Source organism: Botryllus schlosseri, chromosome 12, assembly GCF_051294905.1.
Source record: "Botryllus schlosseri isolate E-star chromosome 12, Bs_hap1, whole genome shotgun sequence".
Taxonomy (NCBI): domain Eukaryota; kingdom Metazoa; phylum Chordata; class Ascidiacea; order Stolidobranchia; family Styelidae; genus Botryllus; species Botryllus schlosseri.
This window is the reverse complement of record NC_137247.1, coordinates 24,657,419-24,672,988: the sequence shown is the minus strand read 5'-3', so window position 1 is coordinate 24,672,988 and position 15,570 is coordinate 24,657,419. Positions and strand designations below refer to the sequence as shown.

The window sequence follows — 15,570 nt, the reverse complement described above, 5'->3', positions numbered from 1 at the left end:
ATGCGATATTTGAGTTTTTCAATTTACATTTCGAAATTAGCCCAGTTGGATATCAACGAAAACCACGTAAAATTTCACTCCAAGCGTTATGGCTTTAACTCGAGCAAATACGTATTCCTAATTTTATGAGTGTAATAACCTTCCTTATGTTAAATCTAAATAAGGCAGAATAAATCGAAAAAATAAATGCGTAAGCCTAGGCAGCGAGATACAGCTCAGCGTCACACCGCAGTCCAATAACGAGAGTGGAATAATATAGAAATCATACCGAACCATTGTAAAAGTGACGTTTCTTCGTTGATGCATAAAAAATTTCACATTGTAAAGGTTCGTATTCAAGGTCCATTTTTGTTTAATACTGAAACTGTCTTGAATTTGAAACAGGCCTATATCATAAACACTTGAGTAGTTGGTACATGTAAGCAAAAAAAACCACTTGAGTACTTTGAAGAAATACGTGTACTTCTCTGCTCAACATCTCTGAACGATAGAAGTGGAGATATAGTCTACAAACATAACCAGGTACTCACGTACTTACTTATACTTACTTACTTACTTACTTACTTACTTACTTACTTACTTTGAAATCTGTACTTTTACTTGTATTCGAGCGGAATTGCGCGATGTTGAATACCATCTGACGGCGTTTATCACACTGCTGGAAATTAAGTTTCAGTACTCGACTCGAGTATCAAAATAAATTTACTTGAGTGAACGTGAGGAGTTATAAGTGATTCTACTAAAGTTGCTATGTGGCGAGGTGCTGGTACAACCAACAACTTGATTATTTCGGAATATAGAATAGAAGACCAGCTTCTATCATCAAGCACCATAAGACCCATCATTCATACATACATACTTACATTATCTGCTTGGGGCTGTCTAGGTGCTTGGTAAGAACGCGGTAAAGGCATTGAACAGCAGCAGTTGTGGGATACTCGCACCAATTACTAGGTACATAATAACGCAAGTTAACACAAGTTGGTTCGATCCTGAGCTTACGTGCACCAATTACTAGCTACAAAATACAACTTAACACTTGTAGAACACGATATTTGCTCCAGGAGAACTGACGATATAGTTTCGAAGTCTCACTCCGTGGTATTACAATATACCAGTGCTTTTCAACCTGTGTGACGGTTCGCACTTGTGCGAATGAAAAAAATTGCAGTGCGAATGACGAAGGTGGTGCGAACAGTGCGAATGAAAATCCGGATCAAGTGCGAATGACGAAGGTGGTGCTAATGGGGCGAATGAAAATCCGGATCAAGTGCGAATGAAAATCGTGATTAATTGTTAATTTTTCTGTCATAGAATAGTTCAAATAAATCCAATAGGAAATTTAAGGTCAGTGCAACTTTGTTAGTTGCGACGCAATTGTAATAACTTAATACGACGCACAACTAATCTTAGCTCTCACAAACCGTAGTGAATTAATATATTCACACTATAATTATTACGTAACCAATAGCCTGGATTTGAAGCTGGTGTAGTGGCAGACACCAGTACATCAGCCCGTCTGAGCCTGCGACAGGCTGGAAAATGACGTCAAATTGACTTTCTGCTTTCTTTCGCTAAGCAATCATCATATTTCGTAATAACTGTTCGATTAGCGCGAGGCACGAGGATAGTTGTACATACCAATATTACAGATTCACATTTGCAAGTTACTGTAACGCAACTTTTTACCCTTCAAGGGTTATAAAAGTATGGGCCGTAAAGGGTATAATTTTGGGTCGACAGTCGACACGGTGCCAGAGCTATCTGTTAATATGTATGTAATACTTGTTGAATTTATTGCAAATAATCCTGCGATAGTTTTTACATATCCAAGGTCACTGTGTTGGGTACTGTAGCCAATAAGCGAGACGCGCAGAAAATATGACTTTATTATGAGAATTCATGATAAGATTTGTCCGACTGTTTTTTCTGGAAAACATGGTCGAAGACCGTTGGCATGAACTAGTGTAGGGGTGTGCAACGAGCGAGTTCAGGCCCATGAGACTCATACATTTCGAGGCCAACCCCTTCTGCGTCGAGGCACATGAAGACGTATAGTTTTGGCCAACAAACCGATGATTAAATGCAGTGCCAAAACATAGGCGGCGACAAAACCTTGGTCTAAAAATGACCCATGCTGGATGATCAAACCTTTCGAGATGGATTGGATATGCTCCGTTTTCGGGACGGAATAGTCCCGTTCTTGCGATCTGAGTAGACAGTAGAACAACTGCGACAAGCAGAGGAATTTAATTCGCCCTAATTTGAAATCGCGTGCGTCAGAGATGTTTTGTAGAGATGTGTTGGGTACAATTGTGGTGTGCGCGTTCTGTATGTTACACATGCCCGTAAAATCGTAGCATACAACTGTAATATTAAAAATGAATTCCTTTTCATGGGTGAGGCTCGGGTCGCGAGATGCCACAAAAACTCAGATTTTGATGGTGGTCTAAAAACTGCTTTACCGTTATTAAACTGTTATGAATTCTTAGGTTAGATTGAGCTAAAGAGTAGAACACACAGTATCGTGAGTTTATTTGCTCTTCTCATAAACTCGCGAGACAGAAGTTGGAGCAATGTATCATAAGGTAGCGAGCTCTAATGTGCCTACTCTCCTGATCGTTTTGCACCATAATGTAACAAGAAAAAAAAGCAAAAGCCTCAACACAAACATGTGGGTTTTTCATCCTTTCGACAAACTGGAGCCTCCGGGACATTTGTGTCAGCTCTCAAAAACGATTTCTGCCAGCAAGCATTTTTCACTCGGGAAAAATAGTTTGGATAGGAGTGCGGAACAGATTTTAAGACCTGGCCATCCAAGCACTAGTAGACGTTCTTGTACAAAACCCAACAACATTGTTTGGCCGAGAAGGGTTTTAGTGAAATAGTTGAAAGCAAAACTAGCGAAAAAAGTTGCCTTTTCAATGAGACACTTGATAGCTTAAGCTTCATCATTGGTTCTCAACCGGTGTGCCGCGGCACACTAGTGTGCCATTTAGTTCTCGCAAGGGTGCCGCGAGTGATTTCTTCGAAATTTTGAAATTATGCGCACAATATTTATAGTCAAGCCAACAATCAATAACCTAAATCGGGCTCGATGTGAAGTTTGAACATTTGACAAAACAAAATTACTGTCATGCCCGCAATCAACGTCCCCCGCGAATTCGCTTTAGCCGACAGATCGCGTGCCTTGAAGGCTGTATTCGTTGATTGAGAAAAGCCGACATCCCCACCTCTGTACGACTGTGGGTCCTGCTAAATATTCTGGTAGTTTGCAGGTGCTGCAAGCCTGAAAAAGTTGAGAACCACTGTGCTAGTGTGCCGCGAACTATTTTTCATTTCCAAAGGGCGCCGCGAGGTGAAAGAGGTTGAGAAGGTTGAGAGGTTGAGCTGCATTGTAGCAAATTTGTTGAACATCTGAACAAAATGTTGATAAGTTTTTTCATCTTCTTTTTGTAGAACAATTTTCGATTAGTTTGTGCGAATGAAATTCATTTTACAAAAAAAGTGCGAATGGAGCTCAAAAAGGTTGAAAAGCACTGCAATATACGATTTAATCAACACAACGACTCGACACTGGAAAAACACTTTCACGTTATTCAATAACTCGATTCTCGAAACTTGTTGCTTGTGTGATTTACCACTGGTGTGCAAAGGGTTAGGAACGTTAGAAATATAGTTCCACATACTATTTGTTTTGACGCAAGGGAAAATCATTCAATAACTAGACACTTCCCGTTAGTTAGGTAAATTGTTGTATAATATTTTCTAAAATACAAACTCGGACGAAATCATGAATACGTAGGACTTACCTTAAACATATATTGTGCACATACAACTCTTTTTTACAAGAACTACGATATTCCTGTAAGTACTAGGTCTGTGTTGGGTTATTTGAATATTAGGATACGTGACCATTCATGTAACAAAGTTATCTTGATATCAAAAACAGTTTGTAGAGACTATATCATTCTATAGTTTGAAAACGCGTCTATTCATTCTTCAGGTTCATAGTACGCGAATATCGGGTAAAGTGTATTACTCATTTATCAGCAGTAAATTTCTAGTAAAGTACAAGAAGTGACGATGTCCGGGCGGCTAAACAAGTAAGTATTGACTTCTTCCGAGTACTCAAGTACGTTTTTTGCCTACATGCACCAAATACTCTCAAGTGTTTATGATATTGTATTGCTTCAAATCCATTATAGTTTCAGAATTAAGCAGAAATAGACCTGGAATACTGACGTTTTACTTAGTCGGAAATAGGTACTTCCACCTTAATTCAAAGGATTTGTCGCTCGGAGCAAAATTCTACGAGGTTTTGGATAATACCCAACACGTAGGTTCACTTTGAAGGATAATTTGTAAAACTCAATTATCGTATAGTTAGAGTTCGCAAATTCTCGATGCATTTGTGCTATTTTTCATTGCGATAAGTCATTCTGAAGTGCGCAAATGCTTTGTAGAATATAGATGGAACTGGGCCCGCTCATCAAGGCCAATGGAAAAGTATATTTCAACATTCAATTACCAGTAAATTTCTTCTGAAGTACATGAAGTGCTGATTTCCGAGCGAGTAAAAAAGTAATTATTGAAGGTATTATTTGTCTGATAACTGAAAACTCTGAAATAGAAATAGAAGTAGATGAAGTCTAAATAGATAATCACTTGATTAAGTATAGCGCAAGCTGGCAAAGCCTGAGTACTCCAAATGTGCAATTATTTCGATATCGAGAGGGTTTTGATAATATCCAATATGTAAGCTCACTTTGAAGGATAATTCGCAAAACTCAAATATTTCGCAGTGAGAGTTTGCAGATTATCGATGTATTTTTGCTATTTTTCGTTGCGATAAGTCATTCTGCAGCGCGAAAATCCGTGATAGGATATAGTTGAAACTGGTGGTGCTCATCGAGGGTATTGAAAAAAGTACATTTTAACATTTTAGTATCGGTAAATTTTTAGTAAAGTGCAAGAAGTGATGATTTCCGAACGAGTAAATCAGTAAGTATTGAAGGTATAGTTTCTCTGAAAACCGAAAACTCTGAAATAGAAGTAGATGTGCTGTAAATAGATAATCACTTTATTGAGTATATTGCAACCACGGCAAAATCAATACTTGAGTATTCCAAAATGTACAAGTACTTCGCTATCGACTCAAAAGGTAGTTTTCTATCTACTCTACAAAATCGGTACTGTAAGACTTTAGTACATTGAAAAAGTATTTGAGTCTAAAAATAATAATGCCCATAAAACGTACTGGATGTGGGTTTCAAAGCCTAGACTAATAAGAAGACCGTGATTAAAATAGATGGAGGATCACTGGATAAAAGTTTACTGAATACACCGCAATGTAAAATTAGTATTTACTATACAAAATCCGGAGTGTAAAAGTCTTTAGTGTATCGGAATAGTGTAGTTTTCTATCGAGTTTACAAAAGTCATACGATTTTTCTTGTTGCGTTCCGGGATAAAATGTAATATTTTGCGCTTTTTAATTTTTTAATTCTATTCAATATTTTCAGTTATCTGGTAAACTATACCTTTAATACTTACTTTTTTACTTGTTGGAGATCTGCACTTCCTGTAATTTCGTAGAAATTTAGTGATAATAAAATGTTGGAATGTACTTTTTTCATTGCTCTGGATGAGAGGTGTCAGTTTCACAAACTTATCCGACAGCATCAGGTATTGGCGATGGAGAAAGCTAGGCACTAATCAAGTAGATAACCTCTCGAATTGGTATTTTCTAATACCTCATTCCCATAGGCGAAATTGCAAACCTTGATCTCAGCTGCGGGGAGAACATTAGCTTGACGCAACTCGGGACTATTATTTCGAGCGATCTGATTTATTTGCCACTTACGAACTCGACCTTGCACTCATTAGGTGGTCACCGAATTTTTCGATTAGTTTATATTCCGAATCTTATTTAAAGCTGAAACTGTTAAGTACTACTTAAAGTGTTATAAAATGTGAAAAAGTGTACAAGTAGAATTATTATTATGTCATGAATAAGTAGTCTTTCAATCTACTTTACAACTTGTCGTGAATTCTTTCAATTAGTTAATATTTCGAATTTTATTCGCATCTGAAACTGTTCGGTACTACTTAAAGTGTTATAAAATGTGAAAAAGTGTACTAGTAGAATTTTTATTATGTCATGAATAATTTATTTTCGGAGTACCGACTTTTTTGGGTAAATTCTGTTATGCGCTTAGTTACTAACTCTGAAAGCAAGCGAAGTTTGTGGTATTTGATCAACATGGAAATTCGTGCACTTTGCGTTTAGGTCATGTTGAAAACATTAGTTACTTAACAACATTTCGACTCACAGGTGTGGATAATTTAAAATGCAGAGTATTAAAGTCATTAAGAGATATTACCATCTTTAAATCATGGCTATCTCATTGAAGTTGACTAAATTTACGGCTTCAGAACGCGCTAATTAGTCCCTGTCGTTATAACGCTGGGGTTCGCGTATATGCAGATGAAGTGTTTGTATAATTATAGCCCTGAGAATCGCGCGCCTGCGGCTATAGTTCGTTCGATTATTTTCGCCTTGGGATTCGCGTATATGCTACTAAGCTGTTGCGACTTCGGAACGAGCACATGCGACTGATTTGTTTCCATAGCTCCGAACTTGAGAATCGCATACCTGCGTCTAATCAAAATAAGTCGTAAAATGTGGAGACCGCAGAAACCGTAACTTGTACGACCAATAGAGTAATATAACCGCCTATAGTTTAGTGGGGTATTGCTAAAATGTATATCCAAACAATCGTTGCAAAATCTGAATGTTACCAAGGTCCTTATCACATAAAATCATTCATCAGAAGCGTAGGGATTAATATTATCAAGTCGCAGCGCTCAAAATCGCATTTTATATTAATTAATTAGTGATGATGTGTAGAATTTTGAGCGAAAATACAAAGTTCTAAAGACACATAATAATAGAATATCTGGCGAATATAGTCTTGCATAGACATCATAGTTTTCAAAATTTATGTATAATTCATAAACCGCGCATAGTCCGACGTTAATTGTAGCATGAGAGAGTTTATATTCGAAATAGCCTCAGGGTGCGTCTATAACCCAGATGATAACACTACTAGTGTCCTCTTCAGATTCCCAAAATATGGTAACCCTACAGTATCGTAAATTGGCTTACGATAAAGTGTTTAAAGATTTTACTTGTGATGATGCTAACACCGGCTACGCAGTTTCTTCATTTTTTATGTATCAATATCTTGCCATTAGCTTGCTGCGAAGTGTTTCTTCAAGTATCCCTGCTTCTCCATTACTAATGTCCTGTCTATCTAGACCAGTGGTTCTTAACCTTTTTTCCTCCAGCGCCCCCTTTCAAAAATTATTGTGCTCCAGCGCCCCCCCCCCCAACCTCATGTTGTAAGGAATGTAATAAAGACAATGAGTAAGTGGGAGGGCCGTAACAGCACTTCGTCAACACCCCTAAAAACGATTGCCTTGCGCACCCATACCGTGATAAACCAAACTTCTGAGGGCTTCGCCCCCAAGAACCCCATAGCGTGATTTCGATGGTCAGCAAAGTTTGTGTGGCCTGGTCGCCCTAGATACCAAAATTTTCTATAATGCATGAATGAATAGGTGGTATTTACATACATAAGTCGCTATAAACTCTTTATCCTCTCGGCCCACGTAATCAGATTTACCAGTAGCGCTGAGTGAGCTGTTGTATGGGAAAATAAAGTTCACGTAATTGATAATTAAACATATTCGGGCGTGCCCGTAGGTACAATTAATTCGTTACCAGGGCCGTAACAGCACTTCGTCAGCCCCCCCCCCCAAAAAAAAATAAATAAATAAATAAAAATAAAACGTTGGTCTTGGGCTCCCCATCGGGTGATAAACCAAACTTCCGGGGGGCTTCGCCCCCAGACCCCATTCGGCTATCCGCCATTTGCTGATACTAGTCATCTGCATTAGGTGTCCATTTACTGAGGCAGCTATTCTCGCCTAGACGCGCGAAGCGCAAAAAATTTCACTAATTAATCATTGAATTGGTCAATATGATCGGTAATTGCATGTATATTGAGATCAATTTTTATCCTCTCTCTGCTCACGTAAACAGATTTACCGGTGAAGCTGAGCGATGTGTGATTAAAAAGGTAGGACTCCTCGATAATAATTATACATCTTCGGGCGTATACCCGTTGGCAGGAACGAAACGGCACTTCGTCAGGCCCCCTAAAAAACTTGGGTCTTCGGCTCCCATAGGGTGATAAACCGACCGCCCCATCACGTTGCCACAGAAACAGCTTTACTGTTTAGCGAGCCAGTGCGAAGCGCGAAAACTTTCGATAATTCATGATAAAATTGGTCAGTAAGATCGGGAATTGCATATATATTGCTATCAATTTCTTGTCCTCTCTGCTCCCGTTACCAGATTTACAGGTAGAGCTGAGTGAGGTGCAATGTTCCCTCTAAGCTGCGCACGTGCGCAGTGCTGACACGGTCTCTGCGCACAGAATATATACGTTGCGCACAACAAATCCGAAGTTATGGCCTTTTTTAGTCGTTACGCACTGTTTTCCAAGGGTCAGCGCAGTGAGTTGTTGAGTGTGCGCAGACTCCTCAAAACTAAAGCGAACATTGTGAGGTGTCTTGGAAACTGTAGGGCCCGTAACTAATAATTAAACATATTTGGGCGGGTGAACCCGTTGGTATGACTTCTTTGCATGATGTTATTTCGTGACCTCCTGTCTGCTATATCAAAAATATAGAATCGCCCAACAGGGATATCGCCCAACAAGAATATCTATCGCCCAATCGTACTAAACTAAAAGACGCACACGATTTCAAATTGGTATTTCTTCACTGGCATATAATTTTTCCCTGCCAGATGGAATTCATCTTCTGGGGTTCAGATTACCAAGACAGGAACATTCGATGCCAGTCATTTAGGCGCCCATGGACAATTAAAAACCGATATGTATTTTGTAGGCTATATATAACGAAGTTTTCGGTGTTAATTTGCTCTGAATACTCGTTAAGGATATGTCCTACCACCACATCATCTACTGCGAAGCCATTTTTCTCCAGCGCCCCCCATACCGCCCCCCTGAGCCCAGCGCCCCCCATATCGCCCCCTGAGCGTTTCCGCCCCCTTCAAAATCGCCAGCGCCCCTTGGGGGGCGCTGGGGGCAAGGTTAAGAACCACTGATCTAGACACATCTAGGTAAAATCCAACAATAATTGCTAGTCAAATTTGTCGTCGCTCTGCTGTCTAATGGGGTAAAGCGTTGTTGCAAAAATAGAACTAGCAATATCCAAGGCATGTTAAATTTACTTGGTACTTAAAACTAGTTGTTGAAAATCAAGGCATTGAAAGTACTTGAGCTGGTGGTTTGAAAACTACGATTCGGACCAGGTGTCGCATTCTTTTAGCAGTTGTTAAGTGGTAGCCACTTCTGAAATTGTTGCTTTCGTGTTAGTGACTAATATGATGCTACGTCGATTTTTCGTGAATATATAAATTCAGTTGCTGACATTATTGTTGTTTGACTTGTCACAATTTAATCAGTATTTGTGAGAACGACAACCATATGTCACAAAACTAATTTAAACATACAACATCCGAAATGAAAAAGTCGGTATAGTTTTTCCTAATAGCACGTGAAGTAGAAGTGGTATAACATCACCGCTAGTGTAAGTAGTGCAAGTCGCCAAACCTGAGTACTAAAATCAACGGTACTTAGTTTAACACCTCTGGTTAATATGAAAGTGTGTCTGATATTTTAATTATTGACGTCGTAGTATATTGCTATGTTGGTTATACCTTGCAATGTTAGTCCTGTGATTTTTGTCTGATTGCATGTAGGGGAGATGTGGTACCGATGGATCAAAAATTTGACAATGGTCGCTGGCCCAAAAATGCTAAGCCGAAAACAGCAGATCTTTTGCTGGCTCAGTACTTTGATACAAGCTCTACCTATCGCGCACATATACATGAATATCCGTCTTTTCAAAAAATATTTATAGACGTTCAAAATTTGTTGCTCGAACGTATCATCGGTCCCCACCCGGTGGGTCCAATGGCACAGGACCCGGGGACCTATGACACATATACCCTAAAAACTCAGATGTGACAATTTTTCTTGCTCAGTATTATAATCTAAGCTACAGCAAGCCAAAGAAGAATGTTTGGTCGCAACCGTCAAAAAATAGAATAAATATTAACTCAAATGTTGTCATAAAATCACGTTTTGATTCAGGCTCGGACTTATAAATTTGAGGGTACATACATTTTGCCCGAAAATCGACAGTGTGACTTCCAAATACCTCTTTATAGCGATAAAATATCATATGCAATTATTACATAAAGATTTTCTGTACGTAGGCATGTTTCATTTGTTTCATGATTAGTATGCTTGATTATTTTGCTTGATTTGGCTATTATATCATCGGTCCCCACCCTACGAATTTTATACATAAATCGAAAAAAATTCCACTCAAGGAAAGTACTGAATAAAATAATAGGTGCCATTATAAAGCCTGATACAAGCCCTACACTTCACAATAAAAATGATTGCTGGTTTGTTCGTGTTGAAGGTTACAAAGAAAAATGTATATGTCGATCTAAATTTACTTTACACCCCCCAAAACAAAAAACATCTGTGAGAGACCCCATAGCTCGCGCAAGTCGAATTTTTTTGTATGTGAGGAAAGATTTTGCCAGCATGCAATTGTAGACAAGTTCACGGAGTGTAATCATGGAATTATCATAGAGAATTTTCAAAGTATTTTCGGTCCCAGTGATCCATCGGTACCACATCTCCCCTATTCTGTAATATTTATTATACCTCCGAGCTCAGTACCTCAATTATACAAAATTGCAATATTGGTGTTGGAATATTTTGCACAATACTTGCCTTCCACTCTTTACGCCATTTATGACTGTGTGTAGAACTGGGCCTAACGACTTTTTATCTTTTATTCGCAATAAACTCATTGTTCCTGAAGTATTGTGACTCGGTATTATTGCATTAAGAGGTCTAGTTTGAAAGGCAGCATTTAGCAGCGTGGTCAGGACCAACGTGGTTAAAGTTGACGTTTCAATTACGTCATCAGAAACGTCAGCTCATCGCTACCTTTTGTTCACAGAATGTCGCAATGGTAACGTGAGTGCCAAACGTTCAACGTTCCATAGTTAACGTAATCGTAACGTGACAGGCGCGTGATCTTGTTTGCGGGGATGCTCGTGTTTCGGGAAAAAATCAGTGCTGCTGTTTCTTGAATCGAAGGCAGTACTTCAGCTATGTCACATTATGTCCTACATGTTATGATACAAGACTGACTTTGATTCATATATGCATAATTTTCTCAACTTACGTGAACTGCAGACGATCATGATCGTCTTCAGCAACACATATAGGCAGATAGCCAGGTACTGCAGTCATCTAGTCGCTGCAGTCATCAAGTCGCTGCTGAAGAGATTCGGTGTCCTAAACATATAAGATATGCGGAAGCTAGAATCGCCAAGTTTATGTATCAGTTCCACTGTGGTCATTGCCCCAAATAGTTCAATGACTTCTTTACCTCGGAATCAAAAGCGCACAAGTACAACACACGCGCGTCCACATCGTCCAAATATCATAGATCGAACGAATAGATCATCGTTCCATCAAATATGCCGGACCTGATGTGTGAAACAGTATCCCGCCGGCCATCCGACAGTCGAGGAGCATGTTCACATTCAACTCTAAATACAAGCAATTTCTACTAAATCAGTGGTTCCCAAACTTTTTCGGTGTGAGGGCCAAATTTAGAATTTCAGAGTACGGTCGGGGCCGCACGGATACTACGGCTATGAAACGGACCCAAACAGTCATCATGGGTATTTCGGAGTAGTTTTATTGCCCTGGGAGATTTCAAAACTGTACACTGTTTACCGCTACTTATCTGCTGCATTGGGTGTCCGTTGAGTGAATCAGCTTTTCTCTTCTAAACGCGGGAAGCGCGAGAAAGCTATTTAGTTTCATGACTGAATCGGTCAATATGATCGGGAATTGCATGTATTGCTATCAATTTTCATCTTGTCTATGTTCACGTAATCTGATTTACCGGTAGAGCTGAGTGAGGTGTGTTTGTAAAGGTATCGGCCCCCTACTTCGTCAGGACCCCGGGCTCCCATAGGGTGATAAACTGACCCCGCATGACGTTGTTCGCTTTTGCCACGAAATTAAAGTTGTACTGTGTATTGAGACAAGCGCGACGCCCGAATATTTCGATAATTCATGATAAGATCGGTGAATAAGATCGGTAATTGCGTGTTTGTTTGTCGTCTTTGCCCACGTAATCCGATTTACCGGTAGAGCTGGGTGAGAGGTGTCTTGAAACTGCAGACCCCGTAAAATTAAACATCATCGGGCGGTCAGACCCCTAGGTATGACTTCTTCACATGATGTTATTTCGTGACATCCTGATGTCTGCTATATCAAAAAATGTAGAATTGCCCAAACCTACTAAACTGGAAGATCACACGATTTCAGATTGGTATTTCTTCACTGGCATATAATTTTCTTTCCTGTGGGATGGTATTTGTTTTGTGAGGTTCAGATTGCCAAGACAAGGACATTCGGCGCCAGTCATTTAGGCACCTATATGGACAAATAAACCTATATGTATTTTGTATATATAACGAAGTTTTTGGTATTTCGAAGTTTTTGGTCAGCATAAAAGCAGTCCTTTACGGCCAAGGCTTTCTCGCTGCCGATCTTTCACACTTCTTGGAGTCACATGTTACATGGCCTAAAACTTTATATGTCTTGGTGCGTTGTGGTGCGGTCATGACCAACGCTGATATGCCCATTTCTATAAAATATTGCGTACTTTTTCTTGGGGAGAGTATACCCAATATTCAAGATATGCGGCGAATTGAAATCGCGCCCAGCGCGAAAAATATTTGAAGAAGTTGCATAAATTTTCAAAAAATACTGTATAATTCACGAAATAATTTTGCGTCCCCTTCGAACTCGGCCCCCTCAATTGAGGGGTTTGGGGTGCGGCAGTTACGGCCCTGAATATATAGGACTACCAACTATGCTGCTTTTAGCCGACTAAGCAGTATGAATCTCGGCGTATTCAACCGTAAGTCACGTGATGCACATCTAGTTATAGGGTTACCATACGCCTTTTTTAAGATGATTTGTCCTCTTTTTTGATTGTTTTTAAAGTGTCCTCGGAGGACGCCCAAATGTCTTTTTTTGCGATATTTTGTCTTCTTTTTTGAGGATTTTGGTTACATCCCAGCAAACACAAAACCGTAAAAGGATCATCCGGGATCATCTCGATTAGGTTCTGATTTTCGAAGTGTCGAGGGAATGTCTAAAATACGTAGTAGGATGGTCTTGTGGTTATATTCAATCAGAATAAATTCATACTCAGTGTTGTCCCATCTCATGCATTAGGCTTCGTTATATCCGGTAGTTGACCTAATAATGCGAATTTTCTATCTCTCGCGGGTATGACTAAAATACGTAGAAAGGATGACTTTGTCGGTACATTCAATCACGATGAATTCCTATCCGGTTTTGTTCGATCTCATGCGGTAGCTTCGTTCTATCCATTAGAAAACAATGTTCTCCCTTCGTTTTATTGCGTGAGGATGTCACCGGTGTTGTATATTCGTGTTGTTGCTCTAAGGTCGAACAGTTTTGTTTTCTTCTGATATATATGATCTTCATTATATATATATTCGCTCTTTCGGTAATCTCGCATGTTCAACGAGTATGGCTAATAGTTTTATTCAGAGAATAACTAAATAAGTGAGATGTTGTACGTTCAGGAATATGATTATCGATGCGTGACTTCTAGAATATTTCGGCGATTCAAATTTTACGTCATCGCGCCGGACAAAGATTTGACGCGCAACATTCGCACCCAGGAGTATTTGGTTGTATTAAGAATATTGGTTGAATTAAGCGGTTGGATTAAGAAACATATACCTACATATATAACAATAATATATGTGCATTGTACTGAACTGTGATGCTCGAAGATGACACAAAGGACCAACAAGAAAAATGTGGATTATGAGACAATCCTCTCCAAGCTGGATTTACTGACAGAGAAAATTGACGAACAAAAAGATCAAACTGGACAGAAATTTGCTGATCTGATGAATGAAGTGCAAGAACTTAAAAAGAGTGCTGAGTTCCTAAGCGCCAAGTATGAAGAAATCAAAAACAAACTCGACACCTCAGACCGGGAACTATCCGAATTCAAATCTCAAAATTGTGAACTAAGGAAAATGGTTTACGACCTACAGTCTTCTAATAATGAAGCATGTAGAGCAATCAATGACCTTGACCAGTATGGGAGAAGAGAATGTATAGAAATCAAAGGAATTCCCTACAACAAGAATGAATGTACTGACGATCTAGTAATCACTGTAGCAAAAAAATTGGAAGTGAACATCAACAAACATGACATAAGCGTATGTCACAGACTTGGGCAACCCACCGAAGACTATCCAGATCCGGTCATACTAGCCAAATTCTGCTCGAGGAGAGTCAGAGACGCAATTTTCAGCAACAGATCAATATTACACAAAGAGAGAGAAATTTATATTAATGAAAGCCTCACAAAGTCAAACCGTACAAGATTCAATGCCTGTCTCAAGTACAAAAAAGCCAATGCATTTAAATACATTTGGACAAGACATGGAGTTACCTATCTGAAAAAGAATGACGATGAACGAGCCATGTCAATCAAAAATGATGAGGACTTATCAAGGTACAACATTTTCTCATAATACGATATTAGGTTTCCCTGCGGCTTCTGCCGACAACCCTGTAAATCAAATCAGAGAGCTATTTACTGTGATTTATGTGATTCTTGGCTCCATCTTAAGTGTAGTAATTTGACTATTCTTCAATTTAATCATCTTGGATTATCCGAAGAGCACTACTATTGTTTTCAATGTGTTAACACCATATTACCTTTTTCTTTGCTTGACAATGTGCAACTTTCACAAGAATACCTTTGGTCACCGAGAATGAACCTACCTATTAGTACTAGTTATCATAACACTGAAAACCTCAATTGTTTGTTTGATGATAGTCCTTCTATGTTGTTATTACATGCAAATGTGAGATCTCTACCTAGGAACATAGGGATTCTTTCCTCAATAATTTCAGATCTTAGTCATAAACCTGACATAATTGCAGTCAGTGAAACTCGACTAGCCTCTGTCCTACCATATGAAATCGGCCTAGATGAATACTCATTCATAAATGCGAACTCTCCAAACATAGTTGGGGGAGTGGGGTTCTACATTAGAAATAGTATCCAATCTCAAACTATCACTGAATTTGATCTAAAACTAAAAAGTTGTGAAGAACTTTGGATAGAGACCCCCTTGATCTGCAACAAAAAAAGATCTAATATTGTCATAGGAGCTATCTATAGACACCCTCACCAACCACTGGCTCAGTTTATTGAAGCTCTTGAGAATTGCCTAGAAAAGCTTACTGCACAGCATAAGACATTCTACCTGCTAGGAGATTTCAACATAGACCTTCTTAAAAC

The 15,570-nt window shown here is 39.1% G+C and overlaps 2 protein-coding genes across 4 annotated transcripts in view; one reads left to right on the top strand and one right to left on the bottom strand.

The window, feature by feature from the left end:
• LOC145452064 (kinesin-like protein KIF23) overlaps nt 1-15,570 on the bottom strand; it is a 504,115-nt gene that overhangs the window by 295,836 nt on the left and 192,709 nt on the right. The window lies entirely within an intron of this gene.
• Nucleotides 14,039-14,794, top strand: LOC145452749 (uncharacterized). Its single transcript, XM_080330902.1, has one exon. The coding sequence runs from the start codon at nt 14,039-14,041 to the stop codon at nt 14,792-14,794; it is 756 nt and encodes a 251-aa protein (XP_080187028.1).